This window comes from Nyctibius grandis, chromosome Z, assembly GCF_013368605.1.
Source record: "Nyctibius grandis isolate bNycGra1 chromosome Z, bNycGra1.pri, whole genome shotgun sequence".
In the NCBI taxonomy this organism is placed as follows: Eukaryota; Metazoa; Chordata; class Aves; order Nyctibiiformes; family Nyctibiidae; genus Nyctibius; species Nyctibius grandis.
Window position 1 is genome coordinate 86,993,807 of NC_090695.1, and position 22,732 is coordinate 87,016,538.

At 40.8% G+C, this 22,732-nt stretch overlaps 1 protein-coding gene across 2 annotated transcripts; it reads right to left on the reverse strand.

The window, feature by feature from the left end:
- Positions 1-347: 347 nt before the first annotated feature.
- On the reverse strand, positions 348-12,788 carry TMEM114 (transmembrane protein 114). Of its 2 annotated transcripts, XM_068423800.1 has the most exons (4): positions 12,605-12,788; positions 11,393-11,473; positions 3,256-3,393; positions 348-580 (listed from the first exon to the last, which is right to left on the reverse strand). In XM_068423800.1, exons 1-4 carry the CDS (start codon positions 12,786-12,788, stop codon positions 348-350), a joined length of 636 nt encoding a protein of 211 aa, XP_068279901.1. The 2 variants fall into 2 exon arrangements, with proteins under 2 accessions (XP_068279901.1, XP_068279902.1); XM_068423801.1 differs by lacking the exon at positions 3,256-3,393.
- Positions 12,789-22,732: the final 9,944 nt, after the last annotated feature.

Below are 22,732 nucleotides of genomic sequence, written 5' to 3' on the forward strand. Positions count from 1 at the left end.
CTGGCACAGCAGAAAGGAGAAAAGAAAGCAAGAAATCTGCCTTGTTCTAAGCAATGAACGGAGATGTCTTATGAGCTGCCAGCTGAAATTATTTTGGAAACACTAACACTGCAATGTACTTTCTTCTAAAGTCACAAGGGTTTCCTTATTGACAACACTTGAAATGTTTTACTGATTTATCATAATCTTTGTGGTTTATAGCTAACTGTGAGGAAAAGGGTTTAGGGCAGCTGACAAGACACTCAGTCACAGCCTTGCCACTTTTATTACCCCTAGTGACCAGACGGACCAAGCAATCCACATTTCTAGGCTCTGCAGGGTTCTGTTGTTGCAATGATACCTGTTGTTCATAACGCCTGTTCACGTCGTTGTTTCAGATCCACAACTCTTGCTGCCAGGAGAAACAGAGCCCCAGTGAGCAGCTCTGCAACAAAGGAGATCCAGACTAGTGCCAGCGACCAGCCAAACCTTATGTCGATTTCTACCAGGAGATCCTTACTCCTCAGGAGGCAGACAGCTTCGTCGAAGGCAGCAGCTGAATATGCAATATAGACACTGATCCCAGTAAGTGTAACAAGAGCTGAGAAAGAAAAACATATTAAGCTAGTTAGCATCCACTGCAGAAATTAAAAGTAATTAATTGGATATCTCTTAGGGCTGCTTTGCCACTCCTTCCTATCTACCCAGCCCAGATTACCAGTTAGCCTCTGTTTACCTACCTTGGGGAAGGGTGAGCGGGAAGTAAAGGGAGGGTTATTTCTGTCCAATGAGTGTAATGTGTTCTCACTGTTAAATACTGAATCGAAACGTAGAACAGCAAGCCTCCCATAATAAAAATTGTCATGTGTTTTACAGATATCTAATGCATGTACATTTCTGTCTTCAATACTGTATTACAATGCATCCTGATCTCTCATTGCTGGGCACCACGTACAGTTGTCTACCTCTATGCAAGAAAGGCCATGGAGACAGAGATTCTTGCACTTCAGGTCAGTGACCTGAATTTTGGCTGTTTTCTAATTTTGAGTATCATAAGTTTTGAGTGTTCCATGTAAATGTGTTGGTCTTTACTGTCACCTCCCACCAAGTGTTGTGGAGTCATGACTATTCAGCACTTCCAAATAATTAAGCCAATGACATCCTTGGAGCAGACTGAAAATAAATTAATAAAGGCACTCAAAGAAGCACCCAGATATTTTCAGAATGAAAGGACTGTACAGAAGCTGGGAAACTTAGAGAATGGCACATCTAGCACAAGTACATGCTACATCCTGGGCCTGGCATCTATGTCACTTGAAGGACATACATATACTAACTAAAGTCATAACTTCACTGGATCAGTGGCAGGAAAGATGCGATAGAAAGGCCCTGGATTAAAGGACTGTAGCCCAGGGAAAGTAGATACTGGAACACTTGTAGGACAAGATAGTGTCTTATCAGATTCTGAGGGAGAAAAATTTTGGTGTGTCTTTCTGTTAAATCACAGTGTAAGTCTAGATGAGTCTGCATTTTTGCCAGAAAGACAAGTTTAAACAGAGGCAAACCAAGACAGAAGAGTATTGGCTTATCCAACAGTCAAAATTCATACTCATATTCCTGATTTTAACCATGCTATGATGCCTGTACCTTATTCTAGTCCTCTGCAAGGGGGGAAAAAAACACTTTATACCTTTTGTCAGCAGAAATGGAAACGACTGTTTTGTTGACATTTTCAACAAGGTATGCTGAGTTCTGTGATCCCCCTTAAATGTGCCCACATTTAAAAAAGATGGGGAAGCATATAGGATGTCCTGGGATGTGGAACGTACCAGTGCTGGTATCTTCCAAAAAAATCAGGTTTCTGGTATTGCATCATAAAATATTTCTTTCTGCTGAGACAGAACTATCAACACCAAACTTTGTGAACTGGAGTATCCTATAAAACTGTGCATGCCCGTAACATGCATCAAGCCTCAGCGCAGCTGAAACAGCTGAACACCACCGCCTGAGCGGGAGGAGGGCCTGATCTTACACCAAAAGCCACCCTGCAGTCTGTTCCTGCTGTCCTGGGAAACAGCACTTGCATCTTCAGAACATATTCAACCACCTCTCTCCTAATACTGTCTTTGTGTTTCCTTTCCCTCTTTGCAACCCCAAGAGTCTTAGAAAGGCACAGTACTCCACTCCTCAGCAGGATAATCACGCTTTGCACTTCACAGCTTTCCATCTTTCACTTACTATTTGGAGTAGTTTTCAAATAGCCTAAGCGTTTTTAGTGAATACAGCTTTCTGATGTTCTAAGGAAACAGAACATTTTTTTTTTTTCAGAAGAAAATTATAATGGGGGATGGCTGGTCTTTGTAAGACCATTTCAGACTAAAAAGGTCAGTCAAGACTGAGACAGCAGCATTTGCTTCCAGCAATCTCTTAGCATTCTCTTCTTAGAAACAGGACTGCACAATCAGGTGATGAGGGCCAATGCTGAGGATCCTCTTTTCTGTTGGGGAAAATTTCTGTTTCAAGTTACATTGTGAAACAGTACTGAAAATATATTTGGAGAAGAAAATGGAGATGGATTTAAACCCAGTTTTCCTAGTTTGACAGAATGTTTTTAGCTTTAATTCATAAATGACTTTCTAAAACACAGACATTTTGGTTAGAGCAAAAATAATAGAAAACAAAATGTAAAAGAATTTTACTATCTTCAAATTGAAATGTTACACTCCAACTAAAATAACTCTTTGGGGTTTCCTTTTGTGACCCACAGATTGGGGACACCGCTCTAGTTCAAAACTAGCAGTGAAGCTAACCCAGGAATGCCTACCAAGACCCTTTTCAGGAACTCAATGCAAATGGCTTTGAAAAAATGTCAGTTTTCTTAATGGTTGTAAGATCTGTGCAAGGCTATCGAACCCTATGCTTTACTAATCCCAAAGTCACTTCTCCGTTACCCTGTCTGTACAGAATTTGGGCACTGAGTTGAGAAGGTATTAAACCTTTTGTGTTAATGAGCACAGCAGACACATTGTGTTCAAAGTGTGACTCACTCCACAAGGATGCGTGGTGTGTGTGATTATTTGCCTTTCCCGACTCTAAGTGGCAGCTTTCTATTCCAGAACCCCATCAGGAGCTGAGCAGACACCAAGCGAATGAACACCAGCATTATTCTGAAAGCCAACTCTTGCTTAGCTATTTTCTCCTGGAAGACAAAGTGATGTTTCCCAGATATAATCTCTTATTACTTAAAACAGTTAAGCCATGAGTTTTATATAGTACCTCCAAAAAGAAAAAGCACTCCCGTCATCAGAAGCAGTAGGTAGGCCCTGGCAAGGATACTGATGAATCCAGTCATTCCTCCAAAAATCATCAATATCAGGCTGAGGGGCATCAGGATGACAAATGTTCCATGCATGTCTGAAGAAAAATGAAGAATGTTAATATTTTAATATTTTATTATAGTGTCATTGGATGTACTAATAATTATTGAGTGCAGAGCCCCTGATCAGGATCAAAGCCTCATTCTGTGCCACACAAACCCAGAGTTGGACAATCTCCTGGGTTTTCAGTTTAAGTCAGCAGGACAAATATACGGTATGGAGAAAAAGGTGACATACAGAGTAAGCCCTTCACAGGGTCACAGCCTGTGTTTCAAACAGAGACCACAAATATAAAGGATATGTCTACACAGATATATTTAAGCAATTAAACTGTTCTCAGATATTAAGCCTAGATGGATAACAGGTGATGCATTGCATATCAGATAGTCACTGACGACCTTAATAAAAAGTAGCCCTGGTTATCTGAATCATACAGATCACAGTGAGCCGCATTGCTCTATTTGGGTGCTGAGACCCAGCAGATGCTTTGGTTAAACATGTTCTTTTCTGTCACATGTCCTCTGCTGAACTGATGTAGCAAATTGTTGACCTTTTCCTTTGTTGCAGCTGATCATCAACTAGAGGTAAATTTTCCCATCCAGCTCTGATTCGCCTCTGTCATTGTTTTCTACAGCAGCTTCACTAAGTACATTAACCTATTCTGGTTGCTTCCTCCAATGCTAAATGTTTTACATTAGTCTTTCTTGATCCCTACAACATTTTAATAGCTGTGTAAACAGAGGGTTGCTATGTATTTTTTCATATCACGCTGTTTTTCTGTCATAAACCATCTTTATGTCATTGTTCCCTTTCATGCAATCTATCCACAACATTCCACCCAACCTTTTCTAGAATAATAACCAAAAAAAAAGTAATTCCAGCTTCCAGTATCAATTTATTTCATATCAGAGTGAAGTGCAGAATTACTGAGAAGGGAAAACTTAAAATTCATTTTCTGAAGGGCTCTAGGCTTCAGTGCCTCATTTAATTTCACAGAGGAACAACAACACACCATTAGCTGGTTCTCAAGGAAAAGGGAGTCAGTTAAGAGATCACAGTTTGTGTGTGATCAGGTGATCAATTTTTTTAAGTCACTGTAACTGCCCACTGAATTGGAGGTACCCCACCTGCCACTGGCTAAGGATCCAGCTTATCCTCTTCAATATCATTATAAAGATAAGACACAATCATGTACGTATCTCTGTTCAGTTCTAGAACCTTTGAAGGTTAGGAAGAGCCTGCACAGGATCAAGGCAGACACTGTTAATTTCTTTACTTGAGTGGATGTGGTTTTAAGACATAATTATTTGCTTTTTATAGTACAGAACATGCTCACAAGGAAAAATGTGGCAAATGACGAAGTTTTGGGAGGTGACTCTATTGTTCTTCCACTTCTGTTTATTTACGCTGGTATTATATTCTCATATTTAATCCCACACATGCCCACATCAGGATCAGCTGATGCTCAGAAAGCATGAATTCAACATTCTACATTGAAGCGAGCACTTTCTCTCCTTGCTTCTAAATCTGAGGATACTCCCTGGACTTTCCTTCAGCAAAATTTGCCATGGCTGCTGTTGCTGGCTAAGAAACCCAAACCTATAGCAATTCTCAGATGCTAATGGCCAAACCAGTCTTCAGCTTACTGTGTGTAAACCAGAATGTCAAACCTGTTTGCAAATCTCTGTTGAACATCAAGAGGAGAAATAGCCATGGAACTCGGTTCAGGAGTTTTATATAGTTAGAAGTGACTGTCAAGGATGTGATGCGACTTGATGTGACAGAATAGAGATTTGGCACACAATTCAGTTCTCGTATTCTAGAGAGGCAGCAGGAACAGGCTAGTCTTCTGTCCCATTTGTGCGTCTTGAGGATATTGGGCCTGATTTTGATTCCCCACCATTTTGACATCCATGTGTCTTCTTAGATTTGGTCTTGCATGTAAGAGGTGAAAAGGCCTTGGGGGGATAAAATCTGATGCAATTAACATTTTAAAAGTAAGAATGTAAGAATGGTGCAACTCTGTCCCCAGATCTGGCTTTGCTGGGAGGGAAGAAACACAAACAAGCTCATCACTGGGCCCATGCTTTGTGATTTTCCAGGTGTCCCTCACAAGTCAAAGTTGCTGCTAACAAACTATACCTCAGGACAGTAGCACTAACAGTTTCTATTCCTTTGACTTTCCTTTTCATGGTATGATTTCAGCTACTGCAGCTAGAACTGTAACCTTAGCCAGGACAAGCACAGGTAGAGAAGATAAGGCTCTGAACGTAACCTTTTGAAGCAAAGTGAAAACAAATCCATACCAGAATATTCTCCTGGGGAGTGTCATGGATTACATTAATGATCTGTGACAGTTGCATGTAATATCAGAATAACTCTGATTTTTATGCCCTCTTCAGAGAAAATACAGGTTTTAGGGATATCTCAGCTGAAACCCGCAAATCCCACTGTGACAGAGCCTTACTTTTCCTACACACAGCTGGGATCACATTTCTCATGAATCACCTGCAGCTTTTTAAAAATCAAATATTTAATGGATTGTGTTTGGTTAAACAGCACTTTTACCACCTCCAGTGTTCTAGTTCAATACCTAATACCCATTTGTCCTTCCTCTATGAAGTCTGCAGCTGCCTGGGAAACTTATTCTAAAATGCTGCCATGGAAACCACTCAGGAATCTGAATTCACGCTGTCTGGCATATGATATTATGCCATTATATTCCTTGATTAGAGAGACAGAATTAGTTTATAGAAGGACATGACTTAAAATACCTTTACTATGCTTCTGTATTCAATAACCATCTGTGAAAGAAGTTAAAACATTAATTTTGCAGTCATTTTAGTGTTTTTTAGGTTGTGTTGAAATACATAAGTATGCATTATGTATTATACATATAACTGTCTTCATTTTGATGAAATTAATCTAATATTGAAAAAAAATCAACCTAAGCATAAGAAGAGGTATGTGCACTTTCCTGTAAAACAGAATTCAGATTCCCACATCTGTTTCTCAATGCCTGAGTTCCCTGTCAGTCCAACATGAAAGATCCAATAGTTTAATCTTGAAAATACTGAAACAAACTGAGGAACATTTAAAAAACACTCCAGTTTTTTTTGTAGCAAAAAAATACTTTAATTGCTTGATCTGAGTTAATGAAGTTTTACCCCAGCTAGCCAAAGCTGTTTTACTAGAGGTCTGACCAAATGTCTGTAAGAAGGACATCTGCAGTGTGTCCAGGTCTGTGAATTTGGCAGACGTTTATAAATTACCATCCAACACAGTTGCTGATAAGCTGTTTGTAACAGAAATCTGTGGAATGAACTAGAAAAATTGAATGGTGTCAAAAGTAACCAACTGCAGGTCTAGCAGTTTTGTTAAGCATCTCCTGCTAACATGCTGGAGCTTAATTGTTCAAACTAACTTTGGATTTGTTTGCACAGCTTATAATAGCAAATAGTCTCTAGAACTCTGTAATAGTCACCTCATCAGAAATACTCCGAACGGCAGCAGCTCAGAAGAGCTTAATTAACGACCTGCTTATCTTCCCCAGCAGCAACTAAATAGCCAGTTAGAAAGACAAAAGTCTATCTGAAACAGAATGCTGACAGTAGCTAAAACCAGTGGGGCTGCTCTGGAAAGACTTGTCGAAGCCACGAACAAACAGTGCACTGGGAAAGCCTCACTCGCTTGCAAGGAAGGAAGGAAACAACTTAGAGAAACAACGAGCAACAGAAAAGAACTGCTGTCTGTGGCTAAATGTGAGACTTCTGGGCTTGAACGCCAGGGACACCAAGGCCTGGATTCCCTCCTGGTCAGTAGAGAAAAGACCTTAGTGTACCCCAGGATAATAAGCTAAGCTCGGGACTTTGTGTTACACATTTTGGCTTTGTGCTCTTCTCATGCAACAAGTCTGTGAGCTAAACTGGAAGACAAATTGCAGATAGCAGAAATAAAATGATGGTAGACTTGGTACAGGTGGGCACTGATGAAAACCTTCAATACTAGGAATGGGTAGAATGCTAAATGTAAGCGATGCACTGTGGTTCACATTCTATTGCTACAATACCAATGAATTTTAAAATGAGAACATTCATCAGAAGTTGTCACTCATTAGGTCTCAGCTGCAGTGATGCTAAAGTTATCTCAGATTTCTGTACATATTTATTGTAATAGCTACTGTAAGTACTGAAGCAAATTTTCACTGGAACCTCTTTGAAGGACCACTGCCCTGTTGCCCAGAAACAAAGCAGATCTGTTTAGGTATATACCTACCATATCAACTAAGTTAGAACTTCTATGTACATCATTTGGGTCTTATTTCACCAGGCCTCTGAACTGGCTCTTGCCAGGTACTCCAGCCCTAGCTGTTTCCTTCTGATAACTTAAAACCAAAAGGAAAAATTGTGAAGAACTGTAAACCCCTCAGGAAAAATGTAATGGCAGCCAAAGGATAAGGCATTCTGGGATTATAACATTTTAAAACTTTTAAGTCAGTAAAAATGAAGCAGGTCCATAGAGTGGGGAGAAGTGTGAAAGCAGCTGGTTAGTAACTGTTACAGGGTCCACATGCTGTAAGGAAATCCAGTCTAGTTCAATTGTACTATCAAACCAGTTTTGTTGAGGGAGAAATCAAGGCAGCTGTTACATTATAACAACTGAGGTATCAGTAACTGCCCCAACAGTTGCAAAGACTGTGACCCTACCAGAAGCACTAACTTCCCTGCAGGAAGCACTAACTTGTCTGCAGCCTCATGGTTCCAGCTACGTTGGTGTCTAAAAAATTAAAAATAAAAATACTCTGGAGAGAATAATTTAAGCAGTTATGCATGGGCAGCTGCACCCTCCAGTCTTGGTTTTATAACAAGAGAAACATTTTATTCCAGCCATATATAAGTGGAAAGCACATCCATTAACTGATCATCTCTGGATGGCTCAGGAATAGAGGAGAGCACTAAAAAGTGCCTTGTAACAGGACAGCAATCACTGGCCATGACGTTCATGTCACTAACAAAAGATCAGGATTGTCAGAGGCTTAATCATACCTCGTAGGTACCTAACGCAGCTGGTTTGTGCATCAGGGGCAAACCAGGCAGCCATCAAGAAGTAACAGTAGTTTCTCTCACGTTATGTTTCATAACACTAGCCCCAGCTCTCCAGTGTAGATGGGACCTCACAGCAGTTTGGGGCGCAAAGCTAAGATTCAAGAGGAATTATCTGTTTTGTAATTTTGCATCTGTTTGCATCTTTGGACCAAAATGGCCTCTTACATTTTGGGCAAATAACACATTATAGATGTTGCTTTGATGGGCCAAACAAAAAAAGAAAAAAAAAATGTTTTGTGGCAGTTTGGTTTTAAACTGTAAGAGGAGGAGGGGAAGTCACACAAAAAAAAATCTCCACATTTTAACAAATTTCACCATGTTTTGAAAAAACCTGAGCCACAGCTTTCTAGGATGAGCAAATCATATAGTATTTAGCTCAGAGGAATGTAGACGGAAGCAATTTTTATGTTACCAAGCAGGGGTCACTATCCAGCCATAACGGAGACACATAGGAACAGGTTACTTCAGTTTCCAAGAAGTTAAGCTCATAAAAGAGTTCTGACAGGATACATTATCATCCAGCAAACAGTACTTTCTTCTTTTGACAGCTAATCTGTCCTGTAAGAAGTACTTGAACCAAGTCCAGAGTACAAACTGATTTTGATTAGAAATATTTACAAAATTGTTCATTTTGCAGGGATTACACTGGTGCTGCCTTTAGTTAAATCTATATCAATATTTACTAATTATTAACAATACAGACTTTGGTAAATAAAAAGTATTTATATTACAAAGACGCCCAAGAGTAACTTGGGGTTTTTGGGGTTTGGGTTTTTTTTTTTGGAAAGAAATTATTTTACAAAGCTGTAACCCTTGGGGAAAATTCTTCAGTAGATTAAATACTGCCATTCCTTCTACGCACCAACTTCCCTCTCTGTATGTGATCCTGAACATTTGGATGTGATTTTGAATGTTATGTTTCTTCTACTGGAAAATGGCAAAGATGCTCAGAATGTTGTAGATGAAGGTGAAGGTTTGCCATGGTCTGCCTAAATATGATTCAGTGACCACAGTCAGAAAATATTTAAGAAAGAAGTGTAAGGCTGAAGTAGAAGGTAATACCTCAGTACTTGACAAACCTAGATGTCACTTAGAAATATCTATATTTCCTAGAAGTAAGAAGTACTGACATGGCACTTCCTATGTTCAGCTGCTATTGCTGTGGGTCTGTAGCCTCACCACACTGAACTGCATTGAAGCTAAACATCTAAAATATCAAAAAGTTCACTCTGCAGGACATTCTAATCAAACCTAGTAGGTTCTTTCAATGAAAGTATCTTTGATTTCTTATCTCATTATTTTTAGGCAGACTACGCCTGCTTATGATAAAATCTGCAAGTGTCTTTGCAGACCTGAAGTCTTCGTCCAGGAATCTAAAAATAGTACTTGATATGAGAGCGAGAGAGAAAAAAAATATCTCAGGCTCTGAAGAGTCAGTAAACATAGTTATGAATCCAATTCTCACCCATATTCACTATTTTCTTACACTTCGTGACTACCAAAGAGCTGTCCTTTGTTTCCAAGCCAACACCATTTTTATAACCAAAGAGCTCTGTATAGTCTCTGCTTTTGTTTTTGCAGAATTCAGCTTTCATTGCAGAGCTGTAATCTAAAATCTCCTCGCCTGAGAAAAACTACAGATATATCTTTTGCAAATAAGAACACAACTTTTGAAACACTATTAATTTTACTCTGAAATTTCAGACTATCCCCAACATGATAGTTGAGGTACCCACACTTAAAACATGATCAGTCTGGTTAGGTTCAATTAACTTTGAACCCTCAAAGGTTTAAGTGATCCAGCAGACAATCATTTTCACTGATCCTCGTTTTTCAGCAGCCTCAAGCAGCTAAGGCCCTCTGTCTTAATCAGGGAAGAATAAAGAAATGGCACCTTTCAATCTGAAAGCACAGAGGGACAATCTGTGCTGTTAGTCTTGAACCTGTCAGTATGTTTGTACGGCTGTTTCAGTAGCCCACTGGGATCTTATTCCTACTTCAACTTTCCAGTTACTGTTGCAACACAGCTACATTAGCGTCAGTACCTCATACGCTTACTTTGCCACAGTTGCTGCACTTCTAGCTATATCATGAGATGCTGCTACAAGAGACTAAAGACACTACAAGCCTCTCCGAAGGATTGCTCAGGGAAATGGCTGGTTTTGAGGGAAAGAGTACCATTTTAAGACATGGGACAAATGCATATAATTCTGCTTGCAAGGGGAAAACAGCCAGAGTCAGAGAGGAGAGGTAAGTAAATAAAAAATTTTAAAAAAGCAAGCCCATATACAAGCATGTATGAGTGAAGCATTGTGCAGAATGTGATGCAAAGAAGCTAAATCATCTTTTAGAAGCCTAAAAGTACTTGAAAACATTTAGTTTGGACTTTCTGAAAACATTCTGACATTGACAAATGAATCTAAAGAAAAAGAATACCAACCAGTTAGAAACTTAAAGTAATCTTTTTGAACACGATGTTCTTCAGACTTTGAACACTGCTTTTAGTCCTTGATTTATTTTCTTAAATTCCCACACACTTAAGGTTTTTTTCAGTGCAAGGAATCCCACTGAAAGGGTAGATAAGTAGCTGTCTTAAAGATTAGTTTAAATGTGTGCTTAAGCATTTTCAGTGATCAAACTCTTTTGAGGGGATTTTGAACATTCTAGCCTTTTAACAATTTTGTACGTTACTGAGCTATTCCAGGCACAAACATCTCGCTCCTGCGAAAGAAACTGGCTGAAGCAAATAGATGGTTATTTCAACAGTAAAGCCACTTAAAGACCACATGCAGTCACAGATATGGTACAGAAGCCGAGTCAAAACACTGCCTCAAAGAGCTCCCACTCTGAATCAGAAATGGGACCTTGTAAGTGGCCGAGGAGGGAGGGAAGGGTGGATGGAAGTATAGAAATAATATAAAAGTTACTTACACAAAAGCTGTCTGTGTGAATCAGTGATGTTTGCATTCTCATGCCAGAAGGGGTTTATCAAAGGGTAACATTCGCTCCTCACTAATAGAGAAGGGAAAAAACAATGAGAAAAAATAATGCTATAATATCTTATTGCAATATATCCTCTTTTATTTTTGCATGTACATGAAATTCATATAATATTATCTGCTTTAAAAACAGTCATTCATAGGTAGGAAAGGAAAGGGGGGATTTTCAGTACCCAGCATTGGCTGACTTCTGCTCCCATGGGGCCTGATCACTGGAGTCAAGAGGGAAACATTTGCTCATTTCAGTGGGGCTCAGGGTACAGCAAAGGGGAGAATCCCTTTAACCTGCTCCTCCTCCCCTGCTCCACCACAGTAACATCTTTTCTTGCCTATGATGAACATTACTTACTCCTTGTTTTTCATGGTGGAATAAAAAACAAAAGTAACATGCCTGGCATACAAATTAAACTAAACGGGGACAATCCTATGATATCCACATAGGGTTTATGGATCTTTCATTAAAATCCAGAACTGTGAAATACCAAGCAAGATACCAGGCAGTACAATTACTTGGTGAACTTGGTCAGTCTTCAGTCACTTACCTTTAGTTAGTATGGGATTAAGTTAATTTTTTTTACATTTATATTATTTATAGACATACATTTCAAGCTAATAATATTTATATTGATATCATTAATATTATTTATGTATATAAATATATGTTGTTTAATATGATTTATATTTATATTCTTTACGTTATTATTTATCATTTTAACGGCTTTAGCTCAGAAGTTTCGTGCCCCAACTCTCCAAGTCAAATGAAAAGACATCTCTCTCCTTCTAAAGGGTTAACGTTTATTAAATGAGTTTGAACTAAAACTTAGTGTAAAATTAGGTTACAGTAGCAGAGAATTCGCTATCCCCGTGTGTCCTTCGGCAAGGAACACGAGAGAGACTCGGCACAGAACTGCCGCCGGGTGAGGAGCCCCGAAAGGGAAGCGGACCGTTCTCCTGGCCAAGTAAACCCCACACCAGAGGCTACCGCAGCCGCCCGCTCGGCCCCTGCTGGGGGCCGCCGCCGCAGCCCGTCAGGGTCCCGGCCCGCCCCCCCCCCGCTGCCGGACACGCGTGGGACCGGCGCCCCGCGGCAGGAGGAGCGCTCCCGGGGCGGGGGGGCGGGGGGTCCCCGCCCCGCGCCACTCACCGCGGCAGGTCCGCCACAGACCCGAGTGGGAGCTGAGGGCGTCCGTGCCGTTACGGGACGCCTCCAGCTTGGAGGCATCGATGATGTACCAGAAGTCCGTCGCGATGGCCACCACGAGGAGGACGAAGCTTGAAGCTCCCACCAGCGCCGCGCAGAGGGAGAGGCGGCCCGGGCCGACCTTCATGCTGCCGCCCGCCGCCGCCCCGCCTCAGCCAGAGCCCGCGCGCGACGTTCGCGCCTCGCCGCGCCGGGCCGGGCCAGCGGCGCCCGCCGCAGGTAGCCCGCCTCGAGCCCCGCCCCGGCCGCGCGCGGGAAGGGCTGGCGGCTCCGCTCCGCTCCTCGCCTGCCGCCGGGCGGGGCGGGCAGCGCCGCGTCCCGGCGCCCTCCTCACCTCGGCCCCGGCCCCGGCCCCGCAGCGCTCCCCGGGGCGCCACCGGGCCCTGCCTGCCGCCGGCTTTCCCGCCCCGTCAGCCCCGAGCGCGGGCCGTGCTCCCCCCGAGGGTCTGTGGGTGAGCGCGTGCGGGGAGGGGGCGCCGCGCCCTGCGCGCTCAGGCGCGGACAGGGCAGCCCTTGAAGATAAGGCTGCCTAGGAAGGGGCACCGTTAGAGAGCACGGGAGGGGGCTACCCTGATCGCTTAGGCAGCGCTGAAACTCTGGAATGGTCTCACCTCAGAAGGACAAAAGCTCCCTTATTCCGAACACCACCGTCCTCGGGGAGAGGAGGGAGCAGAAGCCAAGTCTGGGGGGCAGGAACAGTGCTGGTGTTCTTACAGGCTTTCTGTTGTCTGTACTCACGAGAGATTTCCTCTTGTTCTTTGCGTTCCAGATGCCGACCTCAAAAGGACAGATCCATCCTAATTTGAAAGGTGGTGTGAGGGAAGGCAGTAGCGTGGCAATTGCTGCCTGGTGCAGTGATGTCTGTACCCTGCTCCGGATCATTTTCCTGTCACAGTGTCACTGATGGAGGGAAGGACACAAGCAGTATACCCTCTTCCAGAAACTTCAGAAGGACAAATAGTTATGTAGTTTCCAAGGGCACATGTGTTCATGTGTGAGCCCCTAAGCTACACTTCACCTAGCCTCTTGCTGATCTTCAGCCCACTGAAATCTGTTGGATAACAAGGTAAATTGCAGTAACACAACCTTGTTTTTAAATTTGCAGAGCATTTACTATGGAGTTTTACTGCATCACTTAACTGGCATAAAGACACAGTGCAGGTAGGGTCAATAGGGCATCTTGTTTTCTTACTTGTAATTCACTTTGAGCCTTCCAGGGAATTGCTAAGTAACTCCTAGTCATTAAAAAAATCATTCTCATTTATTTTCTGGCATGGACACAGGGCAGAATGTGTGACATCATTACCCAACCATGGCAACAAGCTATTGTGAACCAGTAGGGTTTCAGCAGTAGGATCAGTTAAAAGGAAAATACTCTGAGAGAGAGTATGTATTGAAACACAGTAATCATAAGCACTACGGACCTCATTTTGTTTGCCAAAAGTACTGAAAGGTGTATATTGCTGGCATTAGAATAGTCTTTCCATTCAGGAATACACTCTTAAGCAGCTGTAGCATTATTCTGAGCTTTTGCCATCTCTTTCTTACGTCTCCAGGCTGTGTTTGTAATATATGAAAGTGCTTCTGTAGTTCTACAATCTAAGCAGCTGTTACCTCATTGTAATTGTGATGATCGGGTGATAGAAGCCGTACAAGGTTTATGAACAAGGTGAAATGTTTTGTTAGACTAACTGATGCAGTAAGAAAAAATGAACATGCTTTGGGGCACATGAGTCTTAACTGGGACCTCAAGCTTGTCTGTTCTTTTCAACTATATTTGCAGTTACTTAAAAGTTTTACTTAGTCCCACAAACACCATGTATTGAGCAGATGTTTTATCAGCTCTGTTCTCATAAATCTAAACCAGAGGCATTCATACATCTAAACCATCACACCACTGCAATGATCAGCCATTGTCATTTCCCAATTAAAATCAAGGGAAAGCAAAGAGTGTAAAACTGTAGGAACATTTAAGCCAGCTGGGTCCACGCTGTTAATCAGGTATTGTACGAAATGCTTACCAGTGATGATCTGTGTCCTGGAGAGTTCTTGTCCTAATCTCGGGGCCCACAAAGTTCCAGACATGTTCTTATTTTTTAGAAACATTATTAAATAATTTGTTTTAGACATCAAGATATGTGGAGGTCCTTGAAGAATCTGTCTAACTTTACAGTAAACAAAAGTTAGAGCTAAGCCCTGATCGTTTTGTGACCAGCCTGTGATGATAGAAAAGTTTATGTCAAGAATAAATCAACTCTACATGGAGGTTTAATTTCCACACCAGCGTAATCTATTTAGGCATTCATTCTCATGCTGAGGAAAAATTAATTCCTACAAAGTCAGAAAACTAAAAAAGTAGAGTTCACCAAAACATCTTCATGTATTCATTAGGAAAGGTTTGTAATGAAAGGAAAAAGCCAGTAGTAAAGATTAGCTTCTCCAGAGGTTTAATTTCCAATTTACAGAGGTCTCTAAAAAGAACACAGGACTCTGAAAGCTAAACTAGGATTTTCAGCATAAGAGATTCAAAATTTTAAGCTAGGTTTATCTATTTGGAGAAGGAGTAATTCACTTTGCACAGACAGACTAGGTGTCAGTTAGATCTGCTAACATCCATCTGCTGCTCAGAATATCAGAGATAATTCAGAAAATGCTCCCAAAATTGCAGTCAATTATTAGTCCACAGAGTGTGATGCAGCAAAATTAGCAGTCTTCCAGCTTGAGCACAGCAGAACTTGTGTAACTTTTACCCTATCCTTTCTGCTTGCAAGATTACATGGGTGCTGAAGGATTCGGAGGGCACTGTGCTCTGGAAATCACCAGCGTGGCTTCCCGTGACTCTTCCTGGGTAAAATGCATCTGTAGTGTAGTTCCTTTTGAGTTGTTCTGAACCTGTACTGTACAGGTACAGCAGAGGCCCCAGCCCAGTATGCTTAATGATTGAGACTATGTCCAAATGAGATCCTTGAGGTAAAGTTGCTGTGGAAGTACTAAACTAATTGGGTTAATACTGGAAAGGAGTGAGTGAAAGCCAGAGAAAGTGATTTGGCACTTTGTGGTCAATCATTCCAAATGGTTTTTCTGAATATCAGCACTCAGAGTAGGAAAGGGCATGTTATTAATCCTGTTACAAACACACTATCAGCGAAACGTCCACTTCCTCTCTTAACTTCTGCCTAGATTTAAAAGAGCAATTCCTCTCATAGGTCTGGTGTTTGTATTTTCAAACTACGTAAACTACCCCTGTAGTTCGGTAAGCACTTAACACTTTTTAAGATGTTCATCAAAACCTTTCTTTTTAAAAAAGACTCCTCTTACAAGACGAATTCCTCAGTTTTCACCAATGTTCATTTTCTTTCACTTCCCTTGCTCTGTTTGTATTTGTGAAAGAGGTGATTGAGTTACTAAAAGTAAATTATATGTTCAACTGAGGAAGGGAGGGATTCCCACAATGTTTACCCATATGACTGCATGACAGTAAAAGCCAGTCAGCATAAATGTGCACCAATGACTGTAATTAATCACTGCCACAGAAAGAAGTACTATCAACACACCTGATATCATTCACAATCTTTTCCAGGGAAATACCACATTTTTTCTCCTGTTCTTTTTTTTCATTGATTTAAGAATTAAATAGAAAACCAGTTTACCATTCAGCATTCCAGTAAAGCTAATTGGATTCTGAAGTTTATTGTTCTTTTAAACTATTAAAACATTACCACAATTACTTCCCCTGTGGTTCAAAAGAGAAAAGCTGAAAGGCAATGTACCATACTACAATTTTCAGATTCACTGCCCTTTGAAATTACTAGCTTTTGGCTGGTTGATCTGAGGTTTGACCATTACTTCTCAGATTTAATCTTTTCATCATGCAGTTGTACACATCCATTTTTTGAACAACCACAACCTGCAGTGAATTTAAAGGAGGACTGACCAGTCACAATTTATCTCTGACAGGAGAATACAGGGCATATATCACACTGTCCTGACTCTTACTCAGTATTACCTGATCTGTCAATAAACCCATGGAGTGTAGACATGTCATATTGAATTAAAAGGGGAATTACAGGAGGGACATGCCTGAAGTACCCAGCACAGATTATCACAGCCAGCTTTGGTTTTTTTGAAGTCTTGTTGTAAACTGTTTTGATGGAGAACTAGTTGTTGAGGTTATAGTAGGAGGTATATCTCCTTTTGACCCAGCTGGCTAGATTATATTCTGTGACCTTACTACAACAAATTATAGTAATTTTATTCTAGCAAATGACAGCAACAAAAAATTCTGTAGTAGCATCTGTCACTCGTTTACCATTTACCAGGGTAGCATCTTCTGTCTACACATACACAGCACCATCCATTTCTAAATGTAGGTAGAATAATAATATCTCTACAGTGATGCTTGCATGGATAGTAAAGAATCCACGGTTAGTGTTCAGTTTTCATTTGAATGGCCTATAATCTTTCTTATGATGTTAAGTGTAAATGTTTTAGTCTCAGGTTTAGTTCCACCGTGATATGGGAGTGGCTTTTCTCCAAGGTCACTCAGGAAGTACACTGCCAAGGACACCTAAGAAGGCTCATTTCAATAAAGTCATTGCTTTTAGATAAAGATTGCTAGAACATGGTATGGAAAAATGAAGAAATATAATTATCTGGCTTTCTGATACAGAAAAGGAGATGTCTATTTGTGGAATATTAAAAGCAGTATTTTTGAATGGCACAAATCAAGTATGTGCTTTTCTTTACAAAGTTCATGTTCACAGAATCACAGAATCACAGAATCACAGAATGTTAGGGATTGGAAGGGACCTCGAAAGATCATCTAGTCCAATCCCCCTGCCGGGGCAGGATTGCCTAGACCATATCACACAGGAACGCGTCCAGGCGGGTTTTGAATGTCTCCAGAGAAGGAGACTCCACAACCTCTCTGGGCAGCCTGTTCCAGTGTTCAGTCACCCTTACAGTAAAGAAGTTTTTCCTCAAATTTAAGTGGAACCTCCTGTGCTCCAGCTTGCACCCATTGCCCCTTGTCCTGTCAAGGGATGTCACTGAGAAGAGCCTGGCTCCATCCTCTTGACACTTACCCTTTACATATTTATAAACATTAATGAGGTCACCCCTCAGTCTCCTCTTCTCTAAGCTAAAGAGACCCAGCTCCCTCAGCCTCTCCTCATAAGGGAGATGTTCCACTCCCTTAATCATCTTCGTGGCTCTGCGCTGGACTCTCTCTCTCATGTTCTAATGCTTAACTATGTACAGAGAATGAAAGCACTCAAAAGTAAATGCTTTGTGCAGTAGCTGGTTGTCCCATTAGAAACAGACCTCACCACATGAGGATTTTCTGCAAGCTGTGTAACCATCAGCAAGTGGTAGCATTTGATATGTACAGGAGCACTGGTGAATTCTTTGTGCAAGTGTTCAACTGAAATATTTAACAAACTAGAATTTAAGTTTGTCTTATATGGGTCTGCTGGAGCTGTAGCTCTTGTCATCCTCTGTTCAAGGTCATGCCACTAAAAGAAGTTGCAGTTCTATTGAAAAATATTAATCTTTAGGCAAAATCTAATATCATACTGTCAGAAACTAACTTTCCTACTCAGTTATATCAAACCTTTCTACTGGAGTCACAAAACCAACAAAGACGACTACTGTAGACCCTCTGCAGTCACTGATCAAATGCTGCCTCAGAATGCAGCTCAAAACCTTCTTCTTTAGTATTATGCCATGTTAGTTTACATCACAGTTGTTTCCCAAAGAAAAAATCTGATTGATGTTACTATGCCATGTACATGGGATACAGGCAAAGTTCTGGCAAAGCCATTCTGGGCTTTAGGATTATCCGGCAAAACTATGGTGTGTAATGAGTAACTGCTCCTGCATACAATATAGGATTGTGTTTTGGTGCAAAAAAGGAAAAATATGCCAGTAAGTCCTGTAAACTCCATACTGGATCAGCTAAGAACATCACCAACTTATGGCGTGCCCCGTAGGATCTCAGGCAGTTGCTTTGACTATGTGCACCAAAAGCTTATAGCTTTGATACAGGTTATGAGCAAAGCATATAAGGAAGGTTCCAAACATGCTGAATAAGCTCCCTTGGCATTCTTTCTTAATGTATTTGTGTGGTTCTGTATTTCATCCCATGATACCTAGGCCCTCCTTTGAACTGTAAGTCCCAAATTTTCCTGTTTTCACTATGTGAGAATGTAGAGTGTGGGAAAGCTTTGATTATCCATGCTTATGCTTGGTGATACCATGAACAGAAACTGGACTGAAGAAGGATCTCAAGAGGCTGGTTCGGATAAGCTTTGTAGTTAAGATTTTCCAAATACTTTTCTGCTTGAAAGGCAGTACAAAACACTCAATAAAGAGATTAGTCACATCTCGTCCTTTTGAAAGTTCTTGTCTAGAGCTCAAAGAAAATTTCTATTTTTTAATCTAGCTTTTCTTTGAATAGGGAGCCAGTAGCTGTAAAGTATGCAAGACAGTTAATCCAGTGCTCTGAACATACAAAGTGTTATCTCAAGTATGTGAAAGAAAAGCTCCTGGTTTAGGCACTTTACTTCTAATCCTACCTAATGACATCTGAAAATGATCTCGTCATCGTTGTATCGAATGTAAGATTTCCTAACATTTTCTTCTGGGCTTGATCTCCATCACTGTAAAACACCCAAAGATCATGCTGTTCTTACGTGTCACTTTTCTCAGTTAGTAGTAAGGCCTCCAAGTCATCCACACGGCAATCCTCAGTGATAATGGCACCATGTTTCACTGTGGGGCATCCCAGCTCAAATATTGTGTTTAAACATAGCCAAAAAAGTTGCCTTAGCCTCACATCCCTCAGATACACAAGAAAGATGCCAGACAAAAAAGAAATGAGTATTGAAAGTAAAAAGCAACAGCTGGTTTCATTTCTCTTCTCTTGAAAGTTGTGCACTCTGGAAATTGATTTATGGAGCACTGGTTTGAATTCCGACATGGCTACATACAAACAACTGCATAAAACTCTGAGAAGCATAATTTGATTTAGTGGAAATTGCTGTAGAAAACACAAAGTAAAAAAAGGAAGTTTGTGTTACTTAATCTTAGTCAAGCAAGTATTTATGTAGCGTGTCAAGCAGAAGATGATGTACAGCTAATAAGAGTGTATTGAGCAGGTAGATGCTGATAAGCTCAAACACAGAAAGTGACAGGCCTGACAGGGACAAACACTGTTCAGTTTAAGTCAGCAGTGCCATTTTTTGGCTAGCCCAGCTAGCTCAAAAGAGGATGTCTGCCATGGTGTGTGCAAGCAAATACAGAGGAGACACAACGAGAGGGAGGTGAGACCTACAGGATGGCAGAGAGGAGCAGGTCTAATGAGAATCTAAATTGAGATTAAATGACCCCTGATGATGATGTGAACAGCCTGTAATAAACTGCTGTATTATCTAATTATTACTGTCTTGAATAGACGCAGTTTATCTCTAGCATAGACTTCTTGGGACTCAGTCAATAGATGAAATTGTCCTGATTTATCATTTAAAACAAGCAGTTAAACCTCTGTAAAGCTGTCTGGTATGTGAGGTAAACTGAAGTCTTTACCTTCCTCTTTTTCATACACTACAGGTCTAAGGCTGAGAAATGCCCGAGGCTGATTCACTGCCTTGTTAGGCTGATGTGCCTGAAAAAGTAATGAAAAACAGTGCTGAGCAGAATGGATGGATGGAACTTTCTCTTACTTTCTGGAGCACTGATCAATGTTAAAGTCCTTGCTAAAATTTTAAGAGAGCAGTTGGTATGGAGCATGTAAATGTAAAATACTTTTCTGCAGTTCTTCACTGTAATCTAGTGGAGAGATACTGGTTTAAAAGACAATTGATGATCCCTGATTGCTGCTGAAGAATCAGAGTGGCTTTTGTATTTTGTGGATTTGAAGTGCTTGGGAGTGAAGGAGAGCTTTTCATTTACCCTAATTTCACTCCTTTTCCCCTGACTAGAGAGAGAGATTTTTGATGTTTGCAGTCATAGTCACTGGGTTGACATTGTTCTAAGAATCACCTGAGACATTACATACAGGCCTCTCCTAGAAAAATATCTGTGCAAATCAGCTTGTGTTGGATGTGAGAAGTCATGATGGGGTGATGTCAAAGGCATGCAAATTCTTGTTCTGAATAAGCCCATGGAGAAAAGTACTATAGTCAAAGAGTGTGAATGTATCTGATAAACAACCACAAAATAGTTAATGAAAATAAATCACTGTGGATTTTAGCTCTGTGCTGCTAATGTTAGTGCTTTGTAATTCAGTTTTCTTGCTGGTGAGGCATTATGATCCTTAGCTTCCCCTGGGGAGGAGAAATGAATATTCAGGAAATGTGGAGACAAAAAAGCTGACAGCTGCAGTTGCCCTTTTTAATTATTGTTCAGTTATTCCCCTCATCCTTTTCAACTTCATGCACTTATTTAGGAATTTTCAACCTGGTGACCAGCACTGAGGTGCTGTACATGCTTGGAGAGCAGAGCAAAATTCTCCACTGATTTATCAGGGAGAGGACCAACAGTCCTTTCAATTGCTGTGTTGCCTGATATTTCTCTGTGCTGCTTGATGGCTTAAGGAACTTGTCTCAACTACTTTGCATACCAGCATACCAGTAAACAAGATGAAGTGAAAACTAGTTCAGCATATCTCCTTTCAACAGCCCCAGTACAGTAGGGTTGAAATGATGAGGGCTGATACATTTTTTCTTCCTGACAGCCTTCAGTTTCTTTTTGTTTTATTTTTTGGTTTTGCTGACCTAATGAAAGCACAGAATGTGCTTCTGTCTGGTAGACATATAATGAAAGAAAAGAAGACCAGCAAAGAGACAGGACAGTATGTACCGGAAAGATATCGTGAGCTATCAGGGATATACTACTGCACAGTACAAGATCAAATATGTGGTGGTGTATTAATTCATCTGATTATTCCTGTCTGCTTAGAACCAGCTCTGTTCTCTTATCTATTCCTAAGGAATTAGATTTTCCCTGTGATACATATTTTTCAGGGTTGTCTGTATCTTTTTCTTCTTTGAGCCTCCTGCAGCAGTGCTGGCTTTTCAGAAGGCACGCTGTAAGGAATTGTCCTAGCAATATCCTTTGGGCCATGAAAGGATTGGGCAAAAATCGTGTGGGAAGCAGTCATTTCTTCTAAGTCCACTAATTCCTGGTGTGACGTGATGAAGGGATACTCTTGGGTTGCTTTCTTTAAGCAATTCCTAGCTCACGTGGCTGTGAGGAAGATAGAAAATGTAACTGAGGTGCATCCCAAAGTCTTTAAAAAAGAGGTAGATCTCAGGAATTTGCTGCCAAAGCCCTCTTGTGTGTAGTACAGAAACTGCATCTCCAGAGCTAGACTGTCCCTAAACAACTGTCATTGTTATCACCCACGTTATAATGTCTGCAGCCACACTGGCTCTTTTAAGAGCTTCTGCAGCCACAAGATATTCCTGCTTTGCCTAATGATGACAATGGTTATATAAATGTGAAACAAGGTAGCTGCGTTTTTTAGAAAAGAAATGATACACACAAAGGTACATTTCTCATGTAATGTACCTTTGTGTTTAAAAGATCCTGTGTAGTGTAGTGAAACACCTAGCTTCTTAGCTACTCCTGTAGTAATACTTAGTCTGCATACCAGTGTCTCTTGTTGCAAACTGGTAAGATTTTGTGACAAATATAATCTGCTTTGACTGATTATTGTTAGCACTTTATAGCCATGGGGAATATGCCAGCAGAGAGAGACTGCAGTAATAATTTATGTGTCAGTGTATCACCACAGGAAGTAAAATAATATTCTGCTCTTTCACAGGAGCCAGATAAAAGGAAAACAAATCTCCAAAGCATTTTTGTCAGATGTTCATCCAATAGAATTCCCCACAGAAACTCCAATGGGAGATCTGAATGGCTCGCTGTGTTTTCTATTTCATTACCACTCAATATAAATAGGGAAAAATTACTTCATTCTTTTAATAATTCTTAGCCTTTATAGAAGGATGCAGATGAAGAGAAATGGACATCTAGAAATAAATACAGACTATGCATTACATTCCAAGG